General features: G+C 40.6%; 1 protein-coding gene across 1 annotated transcript in view; it reads right to left on the bottom strand.

Annotated features, from left to right (window-relative positions):
• The window catches only part of eif3c (eukaryotic translation initiation factor 3, subunit C), a 56685-nt gene that overhangs the window by 13618 nt on the left and 18985 nt on the right, over positions 1 to 24082 (bottom strand). Inside the window, exons 5-21 of the mRNA XM_060939427.1 lie at positions 22032 to 22157; positions 17962 to 18013; positions 17305 to 17429; positions 14909 to 15033; positions 14473 to 14745; positions 8521 to 8662; positions 8263 to 8388; positions 7844 to 7937; positions 7254 to 7441; positions 6889 to 7113; positions 5655 to 5846; positions 3123 to 3294; positions 2769 to 2928; positions 1922 to 1987; positions 1745 to 1832; positions 1488 to 1653; positions 90 to 131 (exon numbers count right to left, since the gene is read on the bottom strand). Coding sequence (XP_060795410.1) covers positions 90 to 131; positions 1488 to 1653; positions 1745 to 1832; positions 1922 to 1987; positions 2769 to 2928; positions 3123 to 3294; positions 5655 to 5846; positions 6889 to 7113; positions 7254 to 7441; positions 7844 to 7937; positions 8263 to 8388; positions 8521 to 8662; positions 14473 to 14745; positions 14909 to 15033; positions 17305 to 17429; positions 17962 to 18013; positions 22032 to 22157 — 2362 coding nt within the window. The remainder of the gene's footprint in view (positions 1 to 89; positions 132 to 1487; positions 1654 to 1744; positions 1833 to 1921; positions 1988 to 2768; positions 2929 to 3122; positions 3295 to 5654; positions 5847 to 6888; positions 7114 to 7253; positions 7442 to 7843; positions 7938 to 8262; positions 8389 to 8520; positions 8663 to 14472; positions 14746 to 14908; positions 15034 to 17304; positions 17430 to 17961; positions 18014 to 22031; positions 22158 to 24082) is intronic.

The following is a 24082-nucleotide window of genomic DNA, read 5'->3' as shown; positions in this document are numbered from 1 at the left end:
CCTGCACTAAATATTCAAAATGTTGCACTGCATTATATGCTGGAGCTGCATGTGTATGTCTGTGTGCATCAGTCCATGAATACACCTACCTCTCTGGTAGCCTTGCTTCTGTTGGTAACTTCCTTTCTGATCTGTTAAGCAAAATGAGAAATTAGATGCGAGTGTCTTAGAATTTCTCAGTATATAAGTAGCATTATTAGCAGAGAAACACTTTGTCTGAATAATCGTGTTAAGTGAAGTCACATTACTGCTCCTCAAACCCATCAGTCTGCTCCCAGTATGGAGACATTTTTGCCTCTCAGTGTGATGCCATTGAAAAAATAGGTACCTATGGGTACATGTGGCTACTGCTTATAAATAAAATTGTTTTCTGATACCATGTCCATACAGTAAATATAGCATACATGTATATCAATTGTACTAGCCTCATCACCAAGGGCTTGTAGTATTTTGGTTACCAATTTTGTTTACTGTGTTTTGTTCAAAATACAGTGCTGTGAACTATAATTTTCAAAATAGTAAGAAAGCACGTTCATGAATTGTTTTAGAAGCATTATTTAATACTGATGAGCACATTTTGTTTCACAAGTGTAGTGTAAAAGACTCTAAAATAAAAAATTAACGTGAATAGCAGAAGTTTGACTAATTATACATTTAACTTTTACTCTGAAGTAGCCACAACAAAACTCTGATGCTTATCGTAACATTAAACAGAGATGCACATTTTGTGAAATAAACAGATCTTGTGATCTTTGAACACCTCATACAGCTTCCTGAAAGGTCGTGATCCTGCCATTTTATAAAGATCTATTAATACTCCCTGCAATAAATAATTGCAGAACGGCACTGAAAACAGAATATTATAGTTATAAACAAAACTCCCTTCTGTGTGAATGTTTACTCTGTTACAGAACGGTATAACTGATAAAATGATTTAATCCTTTACGCAGTCAGGCGTGTTTATTGCTGAGTGCGCACAGAACTGCTCGCTCACACACTTGTTCATGCAACGGCTCAGCTCGAGGGAGCGCACAGGCTGATTAACAGAGAAAAAAGCTGATTTGTGCAAGGTAGTCAGTCAGCATTTCAAAATAAGTCCAACATATTCTTACAACATAATGATAACGTGAGATCAACTGTTCATATCGCGAAATCATGATTCACCTTTCTGGCGATGCGCATGCGCAGTGCTCGATTGTTACACTCATTCTTACAACACGACGACAGTGGCTACAGCCTCTATACGAGGCAGTAGCGACAAATAAATAGCATATGATGCGTTTTACTTCTCAGTGACATCCGATGCATTTTCACAGAATGCCACACTTCAATAGTTATGTGATACATCGTGTAAACGGTGTGTAGTTATTTTTACTTGTTACTTTACTGCACCTGAACCTCTTGTACACTGATAATACTTTACAGTATTCGTACTTCATATGCATACAGATGCTTTATATTCTGTCCTTCTGTTTATTGTTCCTCACCTCTGTTGAAGTAGCCTCCATAGACACCCTGTTTCAGGTCAAAGACGCGCTCGTTGTTCTCCACCAGGCCGCCCAGCTTCTCTGCCAGCTGCAGCGCCATGTTCTGCAGGCACGTGGGCTCTGTCCTGTGCATCACCACCGCCTGAGTCGGCTGGTCGAGAGATGCCTGCAAGAGAGATACGGATTAGATTTCTAATCCAATCAAAACTGCTTAAAAAGAGCAAATCCACAATGACAGCCAGCAGTTCGGCCTTTACCATAAGCTCCTCATTGATGATCATCTTGCTGATGATGCTGTGCACTGTGGACAACTCCAGCTCAAACATTTCAGACAGAGTCGCCATACTGTGGAAACAAACCCCCACACATGCATGTCATGTAGCATTATCACCGCAAAACGGTCTAGATATATACACAGCTCACTGTAGCAGTACCTGATAGAGTCGTACACACTGCTGTAGGTAAACAAGTAGGTACGTAATGATTCCTCCTGAATCTTCCTGTAGAATTAGAAAAATAGCTTAAAATGTTAAAAAGCTTGACTGTTTACAGCTGCTACAACGCAAGTGACAACATGCTTCACAGTTGATCCACAAAATTAAATGCAACTACAAACTGAAACAAACAAAAGGATGCAAGCTGGCCTAGCGGTTAGCCTATCTGCCTCTTGACCGGGAGATCGTGAGTTCTATTTACAGTCGAGTCATACCGAAGACCATCATAAAAATGGCACCTACTGCCACCTGGCGAGGCACATTGCAATACAGATGCGAGTAGGGAGTCAACCTCTGGCAGTTACCAAAGGACTAGCCCCCCTGTAACCCTAGCTATAGAATAGTGAAAGGCTGAGAGCTATAGAAACGGAACTCGGCACCGTCTGATGCACCTTGTGACATGGGAAGGACTTTGACAAACTTAAAAAGCATCACGTGTTGTTCTATCAATTAATAAGATATTTTATAATTGTTGCCAAAGTGTTGTGGAATAAGAGGAATAAAATACTTCAGGATGTGCTGTTAGGGGAAAACAATCAACCGTGTTTTATTTTCCTAAACATCATGCCGCCAAGAGTTTTATTGCTTATAATTATCCAATTTATCCCATACTCCAGTACATAGAAGTTTGTTAACTAGTTACCAGAAGTAACCCTTGTCCCATTTTCATTTACAATAAAGCATGCAACTGACTAATTAACATGAGCTCAGAAATAAAGCAAAGTAAGCATACTTTATCTACTGCATCATCCATTTAGGACATGATGATCATGAATGTGGTTTTTACCTGACAAGCATTTCACGTACACGCTGTGCCTCAGGGAACAAATCCCACACTTTGCTGTTCATCTTCTCGTTGATGATAAAAGAGTGGCATGTGCGCCAGTCACCCATCTTCATGGCTTTGCTTGCAGCCACTACGTGCTCTCTCATGCTCTCGGGAGGGCCTGGAAAAAGAGAATGGGTCCGATTTCAGTTGTAGCGTGACCAAGTATGAGGAACGCATGTATACAACATGTATAAATAAAAAGGATAATTTGAGTCAAGCTTTTGGGAATGCACATTCTTTTGCATTCTACTTACAGCACTTTTAGACTATTAAAATGAAACATGGCAACAACTCAAGAACTCAGGCGTTTACCCAGGAGTGGCTGTCTCTCGCCAACACGCAGCTGGTGATGGAACTGTTTGCTGATCATGCGGCGACGGGCATCAAACTCGTGTGCTGCCATATAGGGGATCTCCAGTAGCATGGCTGACACCAAATACACACACTCCAGCAGCTCGAGGTTGATGTGCATGTGGAACGGCACCTGAGCGAGAAACACAACCAAGAGTAAATTTTGTGCACAATTCTGGCTCTGATTAACATCGTCCTATCGCAAGATATGAGACAAGTCAAGTCTGTGGCTATATTTTGATTCTTGACTCAAATCAGACAGGTTGATTCATTTCTATCAAAGCAAAATCATTCACAGGGATGCCCCATAGTAATCTAAGACTAATAGTAAATATACAGGGACCATTATGAGTGGTGCACTGAACCACATGTTTCTCATTTCGCACTAGGGTTTGCTCTCTGGAGCAGAGAGGGTTAAGTGCAATGATGGTAAACTGGCTTGAATGACCTTCAGGGGCCCTGAGCTTAACCTCAGAGCTTTATTTCTGCTTTTAGACTCTGTACTCGTGACTCACTTTCTGATGCTGTTGATGGTCTGATATAGATACTGTAAAGATTTGCACTTCCCAGAAACAGTCTATGCCCAAGTCCTACTCTTTCTTCACCTGTATAATGTAGACTTGAACACAAGAACTACTGCATTAAATCAAAGATGATACAGAACTTCCTTTCATCATACCCAGTACAGTCCAATATTACTCTACACCTCCATACACTAATAATTTATAAATCTCACTACTCCGTGTCATCCAGGTTCCTAAAAAAAGGTATTTCTTCATGTCGTGTCAAGGAGTTTTTCCTTGCCACTGAAACTCTCTCTCAGGCTTCCTCAGCTTAAATACATCCAGATTTCTCTAAGACCACTTTGTGAAATGGTCTACTGTTCAATGTGCTATATCACTATAGGTTTTATGTGATCCCACATGATTCCAAAACCATTCCATTTAGAAAACATCCATTAAAGGAGATAGCAAAACCATAGCCTCACTTTTTGTTTATAAATGCCTTGAGACCTCAAAAATGGCATAGGAATAATTTTAAGCGTGAACAATAAATCTAATATAGTAATTTTTTACGATTAAAGTGATTCATACAGGTCGCGGTCTGAGTGAATGACCTTGACATCTGTGACGTCACTGCAGGAAGGCTATCGGTCTCATCGCCATTTCCGCTATACTAAAACACAGAGCTGACTGCAACTTCCAGCTTCCATTTTGAGCTAATTTACTGCCACGTCACGTAGATATGTTGCTGGCGGGTGCAGCAACACAACAGAAGGTGGATTTATATTGCATTCATGGCCCAAGAATGTTCAAACTGCAAAGATTTGGACGCGTTTTGCAACTAGTTCACGGGCACATTGGGTGCCTACGAAGTGGTCTCTCCTCTGCACATTTTACTGATGACTTGTACGAAACCTCTGATCCGTTGAGGAGCATTGGCTATAAGCCTATATTGAAAGAAGGTGCAGTACCAACAGTAAAAGGAAAAGAAAACTACAAGAAAAGGAAACTAAGTTCAGTTGTACCAGTTCGCCCAGAATGTGAGCCAAGGGTTGTTGCTAAAACCCAGGACAGAATGTGACATTATCACTCGAGCAGTGACCTTCCCACAGTTGTTGCTAAAACCGGTGACGTCCCGTCCCGGGTTTTAGTAATTGCCTGAGCTGAGCAGTAATGGCGGAGTACTCAGTATGGAGAAAATGGAGAATGAGTGGACCAGCCATCTGAATTCTCCACTGGATATGCTTGCCTCAGCAACAATCTCTCACCCTTACGTGGAAGAAGCGAATGAATGGAGAACTGAACGAACAACTGAAAGTCTGATTGCTTCAAAACAACTGGCCACAAGGTCTGCCTTCAAGAAGCAAGAACACAGACGGGTAAGCTGCGACTCTTATTTGGATACAAAACAACAAAAACAACACTTGTTTACCTGCATTTAGATTGTGTATTTAAGTTACCGGTATAAGATTATTTAATTTGCTTCAGAATGTGACTGTCTCAGTTCATCTGATTATTTAATTAGCCTTTTAAGTTTTATCAGTGAGAATGCATGCATGTACATGTATATTGCACAAGTTATAACGCCTATCCTATTTAAATGAGGATCAACCCACAATCAATGAAGTCATATCAGTCTTAGTTGAGCAAGTCAGTAACGGTATTTCTTACTTTCACCATAAAATTTTATTTATATGACTTTGGTCTATAGCTGTCAAAGGCCTTGGCCTTAAAACCGGTTCCTGCTGTGACGTCACACACACTCAGGGCTGGCTGGCTCAGCAGGGCAGCGCAAATGCCAACTTTGCGGTCGCTTTTAACTCTCAAAAATATATATATTTTTTATTCCCATTTACACAGCATACAAGAGTCAAGGATGGAGATACTATCCACTCAGAAACGTATTTAAAAATAAAGGTTCTGCGTATCTCCTTTAATGAAAAATCTACTCTAGTATTATTTGTTACGATCCACAGCACTCTAATCGTACCTGTCGCCTCTTCTCAATCTTCTCTTGCTCCGCGTTTCTCTCTTGCATGTTCCTCATGAGCAGGCCCTGGCCGAGTAGCTCCTTCGCCCTGCCGCTCGACTGGATGTCCAGCAGGGCATTGTGAGCGTCTTTGATCATGCCCTGGCGAAATGCGCAGATGCCCAGTTGCACCATGGTCCTGTTGTAGAGGATCTATGGGGCAAAAAATGGATAGTTAAATAAATAAATCCCAGACTGTAGTTTATCATATGTTTATTGTGCATTATGTTTAAGGGGTTTCTTTAGTGTTAGCAGACAAGGAGTTAAAAAAAAAAAAAAAACACACAAAAAACAGCTAATAAAAACAAACAAAAAGGTGATGAGGGTGGCATTTTCCTGGTTCCTTTGGATGTTGCTTTTAATATGCCTTTGGACACTGCTCAAATTCCAAACCTGATTTTATCAACATTTAACACATTAATTTTCTCCCAATCAAGAAAACATCTGAAAGTGTTTATATTAGTATAAATACAGAGGTGATGATAGGAAATCACAGGAACTGACTGGTTGAAAAATTCTGACTATTTTTCAATAATCACCTCAAGCGACTGGGAAAAATGGCAGCCAATCGCATTGTCACTTTAAGTGAGGACGAATTACAAATATTATGAAAGAAAATGCTGTTCCTCAAAGCACTAAATATGCTACGAAGTTTGGTCTAAAACTATTCAAAAGGTAAGGGGATTTATTTTTCTATTTTCTAATTTATTTTTCTATTTCAAAACAAGGTATTTTATGTGACTCGGCATAGAAAAGTAACAAGTCTGCTGTGCCTTTATGACATTTACATGCTGGTTCTGAAGTTTGAAATAAATTATTTTTTAACATGATTTAAAAAAACAAACAAAAAAACCCACCTGTCTTTATACTAAAACAATTATCCACCTCAGCCTCACTGAATATCGGTGAATAATCACCTTGAGTTCATCTCAGTTATTATTCACCCATATTCACTTCACCTTCAGCAAATATTTAATTATTAAAGATGGCTGCTATTATTAATTGTTTGTAGTTATTGTTAATTTTTTAATCATTTTATTCCATTTTTTATTATTAATTATTAAAAGATAATTGCTACTCACTAGTGCGAGTTTATGTGACTAAAATTAGATACCTACTACACCTTACTAGTGTCTGCACACTTACACTGAAACTACATGCTGTCCTGTCTACAAGGAGCTGTGTGCACGTGTACCTGTACAGGAGGGTCAGCATGCTGAATGTTGTCCTGCAGATGACTCATAAGCATGAGGTCACGAGCCTGGTACCAGCGGCTGTGCAACGCGTGGTGATAGATGTGGCACAGAATAGCGCATGTGCGGATGCGGTCGGTGCGGTCCTTGGCGTAGATGAACTTGCACAAGCGATCCATGAGGATGGCGCTGTCCTCCCCTTCGCTCTCTTCCTGGTCCTGCTCAGACTGAGGTGGAAGTGGTCATTTAGTTATGAACCAAATGCTAAAAATTGCCAACAACTATTAATGAAAATCAAAATTGGTGCTTTTTGTACGAGTCCCTTGGCATTATGAATAGTGTATGCACACTGTCTGTGCGCGCTCACTTTGCTCTCTCCCTGCAGGCCCAGGCTGCGACGATGGGCCTTGTAGTCAAACTTGTAGTATGTATGCATGATGCGGCGCAGGTAAACACGGCACACTTCCTCTGTTGTGCCTTTGCTCTCCAGGTACTGAAGCAGGCGGTCAATGATCAAGCAGACGCGTCCTTCATCTTTCAGATTGTCCACATACTCTAGAAAAGCAAAAGATGTAAAGGTTTGTAGGAAATTTAGATACATTGCTCCTCTGTTTCCCCCCGTTTGGTTTTACTTGAGTCTATAAACTCTATTTTTGTGATTGCCACAGTTCCCAACTGCACAGCTGATAATATCTTGTCGTACGTTACAATACTTAAATCAGAAATGGTGGAAATTTGATTTCCTGGTTGGATTTAAAATGGAAAATCTTGAGCAGGGGGGAAAAAAAAATTTATATATATATATATATATATATCTATATATATATATATATATATATATATATATATATATATATCTCACACAAGTCTACCTGTCTGGTACAGAATCACATGAACAATACGAGTATAAATGTGAGACACTTTTAGCTTAACCGTTAGCTTCATTGTTTCTCTCACCCTGGGAATGGGGGTCGGTGTTCTGCATAATCTTAGTAAACTCCTCGTCCATTCTCTCCACCAGCGTCAGGATGCAACCACGAACACGGAAAGGCTGCAATACAACAATAAAAACTATGAGGAATTACCACACCCTCCATGCGCATGCGGAACTGACACAATGAATTAGGAATATAAAGCCTTAACCTGATCTCAAGCAAAATTAGGAGCTTCAACAAAAATGACTTCATTGGATTTTGAACAAATGAAGTCATAAGCTACTACACAGCTATAACCATTAACCCTGCCCCTCACCCCACCTTTAATTACTTATGCAGGTCAGTTTGGGTGGCACCTCACAAATGTTTTTTCCTCAGGACTTTTTCGGGATGATGTGAAATAAAAAAAAAAAATAAAAAAGATAAATAAATAATGACGACCTGGTCAGATATGGCCAGGTTCTCACTGTCTTCAGCAATGTTCTCGCCGATAAAGATGTCGTTGTTGCCGAACAGGATGTCTAGAAGCTCATCAATGCAGTCCAGACACTTCTTCCACATTTCCGGCTGAGAAAGGAACAGACAGAAAGAGAAACAACTGTTCTTATACATGTATAGGTGTTTATGCCTATAAACATGTCAAACTGAAGACAGAAGTGTACGACACAATTAAATAAAATAAGTATTAAAACCTCGCACCTTCATGAAGGCAGCCAGATTGGGGTTGTAGTCATACAGGGAGGCAATGATGTTGAACTTTATTTTAACCATGATGCCTTCACCCAGGTTGTTCTCATTGGCAATGCCCGCGAGAGCACTGAGGAGCTCAATCTGAGCAGCTCTGAGACACACACACAAAATACAATCAGGAACGTTGAAGTTAACGCGATAACGAGTTAATGCAAATTCCTTTTAATACCACAAATTTTTTTTGACACATGATTAAATGCATGCACGTTCTGTGCCCCTCCCCCGTAGTTTTGGAAATCACGAAGTAACAGTCAGTGCGTTTACATGCACATAGAGAAAATCAAATTTCTGCCGTTGCTCGACTGAAATTGAAGTTCTAAATGGCATGGAAACACCTTAGCTAGGCTGAAATTGAACCGAACTGGATTTCTCGCAATCGAGCTACACGACCTAGATTATGCGATTTTTGCCGAGCTACTTAGTGCATGTAAACCCTGTCGAGCTACTTACTTCAGCACTGCCCCTTCCGGAATTGACAAGTGACGAGACCACAAGCGGGAAACACAACAGCCTCGGTCGGAAAAAAAAAACAACAGCCTCGGTCGGCATGACACGTCACCTTAGCCGCCACTTTATTAGGAACACTTGTCTGGGCATGTACGTACTCAGGGGCGCAAGTTAGGACGATTCTAAGGGCCTGGCACTGACAGAGGGGCCTGTGAGGGATATTAATATTATTTTAATAGTATTGCCTTGTGTAAGTTTTTGAAATAAAATATTTCATTTCATCTGTTAAAATATGCAAATTATACATGGTTATGATTTGCTATAACATTTTTCTTGAATTATTTATGATATTGTCATTTCACCCCTCCACCCTTTTTACTAATGGTACAGTCTGATTCTGGGCGCGGGACACATGAAATGTGTAGCTCCGTGTATGCACAGAGCTATTAGCGCAGCTTAGATCGGCTGTCAGTTTTTCCTGTGTGTGCAACAGAGGTGTACATTCTAGAAGTTGCTAAGCAGGAGCAGGTGTGATGAATTATGAAGTCTGGATATCACACTGTGTGAAAATAAATAAATAAAAATCACCTTTTTTCATAGGTATCTTTATTGTATAATTAAGTCTAGGTGTTTTGCCATTGTTCATGTGTGGATTTGTTGATATTGTTAAGCATTTAACTTTAATATTTTGCACATTAGCTGTGGTCATAGATACAGGGATGAGAATGAAAAATATTTTAAAAGTCTGAAAAAAACCGGGGCGGGGCCCGTGGGGCTAATGATTTTTGGCTTTTTTTTTTTTTTTAACCCCAAAACCATTAATTTTATCAGCAAAAATTTGCAATTTGGAAATAAATTCCCCTTCTTGGTGGACTCCCAGGTGAAAATGATTAATATGGTACAAGAGACTTTTTAATCAAGTCACATTTGATGATTTCAAAAAAAAAAAAAATCAATGCACCTTTTAATATAAACGAGCTCTACAATATTATATTTCTGCATTTTAGCTATTCATGTCTTTGAATACTCTAATCCTTTAAAATGAAGTGCAAACCAGAAAAAAGTTCTATCATAGAATTATCTTAAGCTTTCTTCTGATGTTATCATGGTAGCAGGAGGTCTTGCATATTAAGCAGGCAACATTCAACACCACTTATCACTTCCCTTTCAACTGTTGTGTGTACTAACTAGGTTTTATCTGGACAGGATGTTGTGTAATGTAATACAGATACCATATGGTCAATTTGAAGATCGAGATGGTGATTTTGAATTAAAGAACAGGCATGTACAATGGGCATTACATACTGGAAACTTTTTTTTAAATCAAAAACTATAAGTTCATCTCAGCCTACAGTTTGGGCAGACGCTCCCGCGCGGCACATGCCAGCAATTCCGTCCCCCTATGAAATGAGCAATAAGTAGGAGAGTTATACATGGTATCATACTTAAAATTTCATCAACTGAAAACTCCAGTCCTCGAGAAAAAAGATAAAAGCCCGCCCACACTGAAAGCTGATTGGCTTATTTTGCTGAGTAACCCAATCAAGATGCTCTTTGTCTGGCATGCGCTACATGAACAGGCACACAGGCAGTGTTGCCAGATTGGGTGGTTTTAAGTGCATTTTGGCGGGTTTTGAACATATTTTAGGCTGGAAAACGTCAGCAGTATTTGGCAACACTGCACACAGTCTCCCTCGTGCACCCTCTCGCGCGCGCACATTCTAAGATGCGTGATGCAGACCTTAATGTTGCGCGCGCACGCTCTTGCTCGCTTCTATCAATATGCAGGAGACTCCCGGAACTTCCGGGAGACTTGGGATGTCTGCGTTATAAGGTGACCACAGATCGTTAATCCCCCCCCCCAAAAAAAATTTCTCAACGGATTTACATCGATCTCAAAAACAATCATTTTGGTCTGAAAAAGTCGGAAATCCGCCAATCGGCGGAAAATTCTCATCCCTGTAGATATCATTGCTATTTTTCATGTGCGGATTTATTGATACTGTTGCTAAGTATTTAACTTGAATATTTGAACATTTGCTGTGTTTTCTAATAAATGTGTGATGCCTAAAAGAAACCAAAAACAGTGGATTTCTTGCAGTGCACTATGTAATTGTATCAAAAAACTAGTGTAGTTATTCATCAAGGCATACATTTAATCACATACAATAAGTCAATAAATGGAGGAAACAAAGGAATACATTTTGCAATCCTGATTATTGATGACGTTTGCTGGAGGGCTCTGGAGTATCCATAATGTGCATACAGAATGTTATAAATCCATACTGATACAGTGATGCATGCAATTTCTCTCAACACAAACATTTGGACTGAATGAACTCCATAGGCTACTGAGTGGCCTACTAATAGTTGCTCATAAAAGAAAAAAAATATATACACCATTTTTAAGGCAACAGTCTATTCAGTCTAATTAGTTGGTAAGTTATTAGCATGCTAACAGTTAATATGTTCATTACAGATCAACTTCAACTTAGTGGCCATTTTATTAGGAACACTTCTGTTCGTGCATACAAACTACAAACACTCTTCTTGTGAACACGAAACTGACAACTTTTATACGCTTGAATAGCTCTTCATGATGACAACCGGAAGTGTACCAACACGATGGGGCGTGTAGCGCCACCTGTGGCTCGGGTGCACAATGCACCTCACACAATAGCTCGATTTCCTTGCGTGCATGTAGGATTGGATTTCTCTGGCACCCCTGCTGGGACCCTTTGCTCGATTACCGACAGCAGCTCGATTTGGATGTGCATGTAAACGTACCATGTGTGAGCGAACGATGTAGCAAGTTGCTGGTCGGTGCAAGTTGTGATAAAGTGCACTTATGTACAGAATCAACTTATATTATTGCATTCTGACTGTTTACATAAAATGTGTGTATTTTTATGTTTCTGATGGTCCAGAGGGGAGCGTGTTAAGGTCCAGGTGTGTGTCTAAGCACACAGGCTGCACACTGGAGTGAGAGAAAGTTTGTTTTATTTTTACAAATTGAGTTAAGTGCTTATAAATGCAGTTTTTGCTCATGATTGTACTGTATATTAACCAGCGAGTTATTACATTTTACTGGAAAATATCTTTATGAACTGTGTGGCTTAAAAGGTCATAGGCAAGGGTCGGAGGTGGAACGCATAATATAAACTTTATTTTCTAGAAGAACGACTCAAAAAGCAAATTCAGGTCTTCCTGGTGTCTAATTTGCAGCCTAAAATTGAATAAAACAGTTAAAATATACTGGTTTGCGCAAGTTCCGAAGGTTTGTCTTCATCTCACTTATGCGCACTTTTACCGCCAGGGGACAGTCGTCGTGACGTCGTTCAAGGCAAACAGACTGGGAGCAGTTCTGTGTTTACTTGTGAACCGAGGACACATGTACGGACTTTGGTCGTGAGAGGTTGCGTAAAATGTCTGAAAGTGATCGCGATTTTGAAGTAGGAACTCTCCAAACTGAATAGAGAGGTGAAACCATATAATGTATGAAACTATGGCCGTTGCGAAGCAATCGGTGAATGTGGCTCACTGGTTTGACCGTGCAGCCTCAGAATCGGACAGTGATTCGGCCAACTCCGATTGCGGTGACCCCGAACCTCAATAAGACTCGTGCCCAAACGATTTATCCTGGTAGTTATGAGAAATTCCTACTTGTTGTAGTAATACTAAATAAGAGCCCTTTTGAAGAATAATTAAACCGTCCTCCCTAGTGGATATAGGTAACAATTACTTCACAGTGCGCCAGTAGGTCATATTAGCCTGCCATCCGCGGCATTATACTATTTATAGCCTACTCTAAGCGAGGAAATATCCCTTTGTCTCATTTCCACAATGATTGTACAGGATCCCTCAGGATTCTTGACTTGTCAATTGCAAGCAAAGGTAAAAATGTTTACCTCCAATCTTCTCCTTTTTGCTTGAGCCTTGCTGGTCCATTTCTTCTTTGACTGCTTGATTTTGTTTCATGTGCACAACCCACTCGCTCTGCGTCTTCTCTTTTGGAAAAAGCCAACCCTCTGGCTTCACGCGCACAATCCACTCTCCCCGCCTCTTCTCCTCTTTCGGAAAAAGCCAACCCACTCACTCCGCCTCTTCTCCTCTTCCAGAAAAAGCCAACCCACTTTCTCCACCTCTTCTCCTCTCAGAAAAAGGTAAAAACTTCTTCCTGAACCGGTCCCATTGTTACAGTTCACGGCACAACAATAAGGCATGGTTTTTCTTTGGAAATTCCCGAACGCACGTCTGCACTCAAGCCGAACGGCAATGCAAGTAAACGGAAGTGGACTCAACTCAAGCGGTTTGTTTGTCTTAAATGACGTCACGCAACAAGTGGTCACGAAAATCGCCGAACAAAAATTCGCCATGATCCACGCTAACTTATTTTAATTATTACTTATTAACAATACTTCTTGGGACCAGAAGAAAATTATAGGAGGTTTTAACATATAAAAAGTTTCAAATGTGCATAAACTGAAAACCATTGCCCATGATCTTTAACAAATGGCTTTATTTGGGTTTTGTATTTTTATTTTCTATATTTAAAAGATAGTCACTACTGTTGCCCAGAGTCCAAATCACGAGTTTCTTTAGTTTATTTTATTGTGCAATTTGAGGCTGGACATACAGAACTAGGAGGAAAATACTATATTGTTTTGTTCACACTGAATTGTGCTGAACCCTCAAAAATAAAGTTTAACACTGCTTTATTATTATTAATTTATTTAAATGCATTGGGGGAATAAAATACCCACATTTTTTTTTTTTGCCTGTGTCCAGCCTTATCCTTCTTGACCTGGCCACATACACTTGCATAAAGCAAGCAGATTTGTCCACTCCCCAAAACCTTGAAAAATATACCTTTAGTACATTCAGAACTGATTAAAAAAAATACAATTAAATCACGAGTTAACTATGGATAGTAATGCAATTAAAGTATCTTAACTGATTGACAGCCCAACAAAGAATACAGCAACACTGGAAACTACCATCATACTCTTTTCAGAATCAAAATCCATTCTACTGGGCAACTGGAGTCACAGAAAAATTGCTTATGTTCGATTCAAAGCCATGGCCTAATGGCTAGAGAAGCAGCTTTGGGACTAAAAGGTCACCAGTTTGATTCCCTGGACCAGCAGGAATGGCTGAAGTGCCCTTGAGCAAGGTACCTAACCCCAACTGCTTCCCAGGCTGCTCTGGGTTTATTGTATGTCGCTCTGGATAAGAGCATCTGCTAAATGCCATTAATGTAATGTACAAGAAAAGCAGAAGCAATGACTGGTAAAGCAGAATTCTGATAAGGTGGGCCACATCACATTTGGCACAGTATACAAGGTGCCAAGATTATTAACAAGAAAATCATATCCCTAGTGTATTTCAGCCAATACCACACATGATGAAGAAATGACAAATAACACTGACTGTTAAATACACCTATGGAAATACCTGTCTGTTCCCTTCTTTCCTCGTGCCTGAAGGATCTCATTGAGTTTCTTCACCACCACGGCCGTGTTGATCTCCGTACCTTTGGCAAACATCTTGGGCTTCTCCTTGACCAGCTGAACTCCTCCTTTCACCTTCTTCCAGCCTCCATCGTCACCGTCTCCACCCTCTTCCTCTCCCTCTTCAACCTCCTCATCGGCACGCTCCTTCTTTTTGGTCCTCCTTTTCCTCACCCCCTTTTGGTCCACACACGACAGCTTGTCACCATCCTGGGTCCTGAGAAACACACCAATGAAGGTCCTATTAACACAGGGCATCTTTTACAGCAATACTCTAATATCGCGAACATGTGTTTTGTTAAATATGTTCTTTAACATATTAAAAACCCAGACACACACCACACCTCTCTGTACGCATTACACTGATTTGTGAGACTTACTTTTTGAGGAAAGCTGTAGCCAGGGACGCAGTGTTACCTTCATTGTCATCGCTTTCACTGCTGCTGTCCATGGAGTCACTGCCCCAGTCTTCATCATCATCATCGCTGCTCTCCAAGTCGTCATCCTACAGCACAGAAAAGTCAGTCAGCACCACAGTGGAGCACTGCTTTAGCCAACAAGCTAAAACTTGTAAAATATTTATGCAACATCACATGAACAAGAGTGCAGTTATACTGAATATCAGCACTGTTGCAAGTCGGCTGTAGCCAATAGCTGAATGAATGAATGAACCCTTTATCATCACTAGTCACAAGTACCAGCGAAATTGACCATCAGTCTGTCCTTACATACATACAATTGACAGAGGGGGAGTAGACAGGACAGGAAGACAGGGATGAAAAAAAGAAAAAAAAAAAAAAACACACAGAGTAACATGAGGAGAGGGGAGGAGGAAAAAAAAGCAACCCCCACACTATGCTCCTGTGAGGAGTACAGTGTGGGAACATTAAAAAAAACACCTCAGCACATAAGCACAAAAAAACACAAGTACACGTTACAACATGAAGACTCGGGACTTGGGGGGGAGAGGGGGTGATCAGGGGTGGGGGGTAAGTGGGGGGGGAGGTAGAGGTAACCCAGCGCAAGCAAGCAGCCGTCCGCTCCTGCAGCCATGATGGCACTGGTCACGCACCCGCTTGTCACACTGGGGGTAAAAGTGGCGACCACGGGAAGGGGGGGAGGAATACGAGAGCGTCTCACAGCAGTGACCGTCAGGGGGAGATGTCCCAGCAACGGCCTTGGCCGAGGCCAGTGCTGTCTGAGGGAGCTGAAAGCAGATAAGATTGGGATTGTTTGGTCTGGCGAGTAGACGCATTCTTTTACACGACCACTCTGGTCTCCGAATCAATCCATTTCCTTTGCAAAGCCGAAAGCTTCTCCATGATGTTATCCATGTTGCGGTTCAAGTTCTGAATAGCCACAGTCTGAGTGCCGACAGCTCTGCCCACCGCTTCAATCATGTTGGGCAGCTTTATGGGGCTTTGAACAGCTGTCACCGTTTCCTGATTTCCTCGATAAACCAGGGCAATGCCTAATCCAATCAGCAAAAGTTCTGTAATCATGGTTCCAAATAGGTAGATGTCTTCAATGTCCTCCACAGAAAGAACTGCCAGGCACACGACCCGCCACCGCTCCCACGCATTTATCGTATAGCCAGCCGCGAACATTCCGGCAGGACAGGCGGGTTCCCCCAAACCCAGGCTTCTCGTCGAGAAAACTGTCAATTTCGTTAGGAGACCAGTTTATTAATACCATGATTTTTAGTTTAGAGAGCAGTGCGGAAAGAGTCTCTCAAAAGTATAGACAGACAGACGAGACTAATCCCACGAGCTAATCCCAGCCGTGCCAATATTCAGTATAACCTTGTGTGCGCACGAGTGTGATATTGCGTTTATACAAATTCTATAAACAAGAAATTAATCAAATAAGTGACATTGTTTCTTTTAGCTCTGCTAGAGAACAGAAAGTCCAAAGTAACCACATTCGTGCTATAGCATGTCGGCTAGCTAGATTGCTCACATTGATTTATACATTCCTGTTAAAAGTGCTTCCAGTAAAATCAGCATCCCTTCTTCCTTTTCATCTTCATCTGAAGAGTTTTCATATTTGAAGTGAAAAGATATATTCATGAAAATTGCATCATATCCCACAACTGCTGATTATGTTGGTATTTACACTGTGGCAATTTTTTCGAACTAGGAAATGGAATTTTACATGGCGAACACACGAGCGGAGGGATACGCACCGTTATAGGAAGCATAAGCACTCTTGGAACATCACTCAATCAAATTAGTGGACACTTGGGGCCATGCAAATAATCGTTTAAACACGGATTATGTTTTGTATTAATTTAAAAGCATGAGAGGTTATTTTTAAATCTGTTTAAAATGCTATAGTTAATACGCATAATTGAGGAACATCCGCAAAATAAAAAGTTAGTTTCTATTACCCTTTATTAAAACTGTTGTTCCCTCACCAGTGTCTATTTCTTTTGCTCTTGAAATTAAAATGCCAAAAAAAATCCCCTCTCCTGAACGAGCATGTTTTAAGTGCACGTTTACGAATAAGTTGTTACTAAAGAAATAATAGCGTTCAATCACGTTAATAATATAAAACTGTGATTGTAATTACAGCCAGCGCCAATGTCAAGGCTACTATTAAAGAAAATAAAAAAAAAAGTCAATACATTCTGCCCAATCAGATTCCAGAATTCAACAGTGCAGTGGTAGAACACTTAAAAGCACACAACTAGAAAGCAGTCTTTCAAATTTGGAGGCCGTGATTTAATATTACTTTTGATGTGTTCTCTTCTATATAAATAAGGCCATTTTCTCACAGCAGTTGCACCCTTGAGGAACTTGCTGGCTTCAGGAGCTGGCTCAGCCACAGGCTTCTTCTTCATAAAACTCTTTGCTGTGACGCCATCACCTGCTACCTCTCCTTCACTGTCCAAGGATGAGCCTGCACATCACACACATGCCAAAAAGACACGCGTTAAATGCGAGTCATGAGATAAAATAAATCAAAGTTTAGCTTGCACACCAATACCAGAGTCTGAAAGGAATTTCCTCTCCTTGCCACAGTTCCAGGTATATGATCAGATGAACCTGCCTTGGAAATTTACGCAAGAAACAGTGTCTTTCTTCTGAAACACCGAAGCTTGAAATGCTTTGGTCCGAGATGCTGCTTCGGGTTTGGAAAATTCTGCCACATATTGTACTGAAATTTATAGAAAAACTTCCCATTCTGTATTTACCGATACTCGTTTCATCTAGTCATTATTGTAAACCTAACACCTGGAAATGCAACATTTTTGTACAGCACACGTGGAATATTGATTGTGTCACACGTGGAATATTGAAATAATAAACACTACTTTCCAAGCTGGCTGAAAATAAAACCAGCAGTTTCTCTGCACTTCATCATCTCACACCGACCAGTATCTATGCATAATATGTTGAGCAAACGCACAGATACCAGAACCATGACATACCAGATCCAGCTTCCTCCTTCTCTTCCTCTTCATCAGCAGACTGTTCAGGGTTCTAAAGGCAAGAAAGAGGGGATTTTAAGAATTTAATCTCAGCTTCCTTCAGCTTCTGTCTTCTTGCAGTTAAAAATTATAAGCACTATGTGAGAGATGAAAGCACAGCGCAGAGGTAAAACAAATTCGATCCGATTTATTTACTAAACATCCCTTTGATTTAATTTCAAGAAAATATGACAATGCTGGTGGCACTATGCTGCAATAAGCTTCCTAAAACTAACGTGATATTACTCAACACTGAAATATATGGGGAAGGGCTCGACATTAACTTTTAAACCCACTTGCCCTGGGGGGGCAAGTGGGGGTAAATTTCCACTTGCCCCCCCGGTATTATCACTTGCCCCTATTTTGCGAGTACTTTTTTTTCCTAGGAAAAACCATAGGAAAGTTGTGAATTGCAACATAAAATGAAGATCGCACATTGAGTTGAAGTTTGGTTATTGATTAAGTTTATTATTAAAGTTGGTTATTTTTTACTTGTAACGGACAATAATTTTATCCAAAATAGTTTTTCCTGCCTTAGTCGATTTATTTCCATTTCACATGCGTGCAGCTGTTGCAACTGTCGCACGGCAATCGGGCAGTCCTAAACGTCGAGCCCTGTGGGGACTGTAATAAGATTTTTAGCTACATTAGCATTTATTCATGTCAAATAAAAAAAATCCCAGTGGCTAGATGTACCAAGCTAATAGAGACATACCCCAAGAGACTTGCAGCTGTAATTGCAGCAAAAGGTGGTCATACAAAGTATTGCCTTTTTTTTTGGGGGGGGGGAATACCTAAGCATACTCCAGATTTCTGTTTTTTCATCTTAAATGATTGTTGGTCACAATAAAACAACAATTTTCACCTTTAAAGTGGTACATGTTGTGTAAATCAAATGGTGCTAACCCTCCAAAAATCCATTTCAATTCCAGCTTGTAATGCGACAAAACAGGACAAACACAAAGGGGGATGAATATTTTTGCAAGACACTATACACACACCTGGAAAAAATTAAGAGACCATTGTGAATTTTTCTTAAATCAGCATCTCTATGTATAGCAGCCATTTCATTCCAGTGTCTGTGCTGGAATTCCAACACAAGCACATCTCATTTTACTTAAATGAGATACTGGTTAGGTGATCACCTGAACCAAATCCTATTTAACAAGTATAAAAACCACTGCTGTGATCATCACTATCCTCTTGCAATAGGACCAGTTTGGATGGCAAAAACACTGCTTGTAAATACCTTAAATTTAATTGGAATACCAAGATATCCATTCATCATGCCCAAAGAGTCAGACAGAAAAGTTTTGAATGTGAAAAAAAGGTCTCAATTCTGGCTTTACTGGCGGAAAAATACAGTGTCAGGTTGCTTCCATCCTCAAAATTAAAAAAAAAATAAAAAATTTATTTATATATATATATATATATATATATATATATATATATATATATATATATATATGAATGAGAGTGATTCCACGCTTATGGGTACTGAAATGGGGACATGAACTTATTTTTAAAAATTCACCTAAAACCATTTCTTTTTTTACCATCAGGTCACAAAACATGTAATCTTTAATGAATGATATGTTAAAAGATAACTTTAATTTTCTGAGATGTAATAAAAACATTTATATGCCAAAGTCAGAACGTAACAGAAGTGTTGTGGACATATATATTCTCAATTTTAACAATGTAGAATTACTTTTTGAAACATAGGAAGGTGATGTTTTAGCAAATATAATAAACATGTGTAGTAGAACAAACATACACATTCTTTCAATAAGATTAACATGGTATATAGCTAGATTGTAATTAATCTGTAACAGACACGAGATGGACAATCGTAACAGAAGTAGTGTAACAGACATTTTGGAACTCATAGGCTTGACTTTGGCATATAAATATGTTTTTATTACATCTCAGAAAATTAAAGTTATCTTTTAACATATCATTCATTAAAGATTACATGTTTTGTGACCTGATGGTAAAAAAAGAAATGGTTTTAGGTGAATTTTTAAAAATAAGTTCATGTCCCCATTTCAGTACCCATAAGCGTGGAATCACTCATATGGCAGTTCATAAAAACAAGGTTAAGCAGCAGACATTGGGGACAACAAAATTCGACTAGCAGAGGGCAAAAACATCTCTGCACTGACCAGAATGATCGTCAACTCCTTCAAATGTTCAACAATCAAAGGATAACGTCAAGTGACCTACACAAAGAATGGCAAGTAACAGCTGGGTTAAGTGCACAGCAAGGACAGTTTAAAACACTCCCCTCCAGGCAGGGAGAAAAAAGCCCTTCATCAATAAGAAGCAAAGAAGAGCCAGGCTCAGGTTTACTGAAGACCATAAGGATTGAACTGCAGAGGACTGGAGTAAGGTCGTCATCTCTGATGAGGCCAATTTTCAGCCCCCCCCCAGGTCATCTTTTGGTTAGACGGAGACCTGTGGCCCTTTTCCACTACCCTTTTTCAGCTCACTTCAGCCCGACACGGCTCACGTTTCGACTACCAAAGAACAGCACGACTCGGCTCGCTTCAGCCCTGCTTAGCCCCTAAAACTCGCACCGTTTTGAAGTGGGGCTGAAGCGAGCCGAGTGAGGCTGGGGGCGTGAGCAGACACTCCCCTGTGCACTGATTGGTGAGGAGGAGTGTCCTCACATGCCCACACACGCCCCGCGAGCATGCTGGGATCTGTAAACACCGTAAACCTGGAAGAAGAATAATTACGAATTACGAGAATTTCTGAAGCCTTATGCGCCTCGCCTCATCTATACGCTCTTGCCAGTATCTGTTGGCGTTGTCGGTGACAACAAGCCACAGCACCAAGACCAGCAACACTAACGACTCCATGTTTATTGTTTACTATCCGGGTCGTGAGACTACCGCTTAAAAGCTCACTGATGTCACTGTTTGCGCTGATTAACGACATCACGTGACGTCCACCCACTTTCGCTAACTCCACCCAATGTGTCCACCCACTTCCAGCCAGCACGGTTCAGCGCGGTTGTAGTCGAAATGCAACTTCAATAGCCCCGCTCAGCTCGACTCAGCCCAACTCAGCACAGCACGGCTCAGCTGCGTTTGTAGTGGAAAAGCGGCACTGGAGACGCCTACAGGCCACAGTGTCTCACACCCATTGTGAAATTTAGTGGAGGATCGGTGATGATCTGGGGGTGCTTCAGCAAGGCTGGAATGGGACAGATTTTTGTGAAAGACTCATGTATCAAGCCATGTACAAGGTTATCCTGAAAGAAAACTTTGCTTCCTTCTGCTCTGACAATGTTCCCTAACTCTGAGAATCGGGTTTTACAGCAGGACAATGCTCCATGGCACACAGCCAGGTCAATCAAAGTGTGGATGCAAGATCACAAGATCAAGACCCTGTCATGGCCAGCCCAATCTCCAGACCTGAACCCCATCAAAAACCTCTGGAATGTGATCAAGAGGAAGATGGAGGGTCACAAGCAATCAAAAAAGCTGAGCTGACAATTTTTGTGCCAGGAGTGACAGTCACCCAAGAGCAATGTGAAAGACTGGTGGAGAGCATGCCAAGACACATGAAAGCTGTGATTAAATCAGTGTTATTCCACCAAATATTGATTTTTGAACTCATCCTAAGTTCAAACATTAGCACTGTGTTGTTTAAAACTGAATACGATCCTGATTTCTATGCATTAGTCAAGGTCTGAAAACACTTCATTTTTTTTTGTTATTCTGACCAGTCGTCATTTTCTGCAATTAAATGTGCCAAGTGACAATATATTTATGTGGAATTTGCGGGAAAATGTCAGCAGTTTATGGAATAAAACAAGTGTTCATGTTCCCCAAACACAAACTTATAAATAGTAAAACCAGAGAAACTGATAATTTTGCAGTGGTCTCTTAATTTTTTCGAGAGCTGTATACATAAAACCTTCTGGCATTTCTTATAAAATAATCAAAACACAATGTATCAATTCAAAGCTCAAATATTAGAAATACTTTTATTATAACTTTCTTAAAATGTTGAGAACTGACCTCCTTGTAGGTAGCAATCTCCGTCTCGAAGTCACGGTTATACTTGCGGATCTTCTGGCGCAGCGTGCTCAAAGCTTTAGCATTGTTTTTGTTCATCTTCTTCTTGCCCTCCTTGTCCTCCCATAGCTGCAACAGCAAGCCACATGCATCTGTTAAACCCTCAAAAAAAAGGTCACCAAAAATGTTCCAAAGAAATCTCTGATAAATTAAACCTCTGGGGTCAAGAGCTTCTCCAGTGAAGCTTGGCAGGCTTCGAATGAGTAGATCATGTATTTAGATAAATATCTTCGAGTTATTATCATACAAGCATACTAAACATAGCAAGAAGAAACCTGTCACATGCACACTTCAAGCACAGAGATTCATCCTCTGCATTTAACTCATCTGAAGCAGTGAAAACACACACACACAGAGCAGTGGGCAGCCATACTACAGCGTCTGGGGAGCAGTCAGCGGTTAGGTACCTTGCTCAAGGTACCTTGCTCAAGGTACCTTGTTCAATCTACCTAAATTAGATGGAACATAAAACTTGTCACCTTACTCAGTCACACCTAAGTCGGAACGCTGAGCACCCACTTACTTACAAAGATATACTTATAAAGAAGTATTCACATGGTAACAGCATGATAATCACATTCACGCTTTTGGTTTCGATTGGTTTCTCTTTTGCCGTGGGAACGCTCACCGTAAACAGGATAAAATCCGTCAGCCAAGGTTTAGGCTATTTGGTGCTAAAACTTGTTGCAAGATGACTTTATGCACTTTGGATGATTCAGGACAGCAAATCAATTCAATCTTGAGAATTGGGGCACAAAAAAAAAGCGGTGCCTTTTTTTTTTTAAACTTTGACTCAATCAACTAGAGTAAGTGTAAATATTTATTCTATTTCTGGTGAGCAGATCAGTTGATATGCATGCACTGTAGTGCATACACGAAAAATGACAGTAGTTTTTCCAAAGTTAAAAGTATTTTCCTCAAAAATAGTTAATTTTGCTCCATTTTGAGTTTAGAGTGTAAAATTTGGAGTTGGAGTGGGAGCAATATTACAGTGTTGGTTGTGGCTCTGAACAGAGTAAAATAATACAAGAGTTAATTTCAAGATACAATGAATAGAGTCAAATACCAAAATAAAGTCAAATACCAGATAAAAGAAGCTGTTGTCAAAAGCAGTTTTAGAACTGTCTTGGAATGCATGAAAAAAAACATTACCTTACCAAGTGTAACAAACTGTTTTGATCACTTGACCTGATGGGATTAAGAGTTGGCAGAGGGAGGGGTTTTCATTCTTCTCATTGAATGAATTTTTTTTTTTTTTACACGTCTCCTTGAATACCCCTCCCACTACCAACCCTTTATCCCAAAACAATAGGACATACATTTTTGATGGCCAGTTAATTGTCCAAATCAATGGTGCAGATTTAAGTTTTTGTGCTTGATACGTTCCTAAGGCTACGTTTACATTACGTTGAATCAGCGGATCATCAGATTAACGTTCTTAAAACGATTCGCGTTTACACTAAAACCGTTAGCCGTGCACACAGCAACGCCAATACACGGATACGCTTGGCTCCGCAGGCATCCTGCGCTCCAAATCACTCCGCCCTGAACAGTGAGTGCCCTCTGGAGGGTGCGCACTCCAGCCCTGCGCAGCTCACACAGCGCGCGAGTGAAGTGCACAAGCCACGATTCGGGACTGAGCCGCTGTGAGTGAGATCCCAGCGCATATCACTTACTACTTGCAAGTGGAAGGATGGCAAGCCTAAAGACGATCATAACTACACAATGGGCAGTATTTGCATCAGTATTTGCAGTATTTTCATACTTTTATACTCTTTAATGAAAGGTGATACAAGGCGGAAGTCCGCGCCGTTTTTCAGCAGTCGTGTCACATGACCAACGCCAGCGAATCAGGAAGGTGGATGTCACAGTGACGTTGTCCAATGAGACGCCAGCTAGAGCTCAGCACAGCGTATCCGCGCATTTTGAATGTTTACACAGCACCGGAGCTGACACGATCTGGATTGAATACGTGGACGCTGGCGGATTCCCGT

The sequence above is a fragment of the Neoarius graeffei genome, chromosome 14 (genome assembly GCF_027579695.1).
Source record: "Neoarius graeffei isolate fNeoGra1 chromosome 14, fNeoGra1.pri, whole genome shotgun sequence".
Lineage (NCBI taxonomy): Eukaryota > Metazoa > Chordata > Actinopteri > Siluriformes > Ariidae > Neoarius > Neoarius graeffei.
This window is presented reverse-complemented; position numbering and strand designations above follow the sequence as displayed.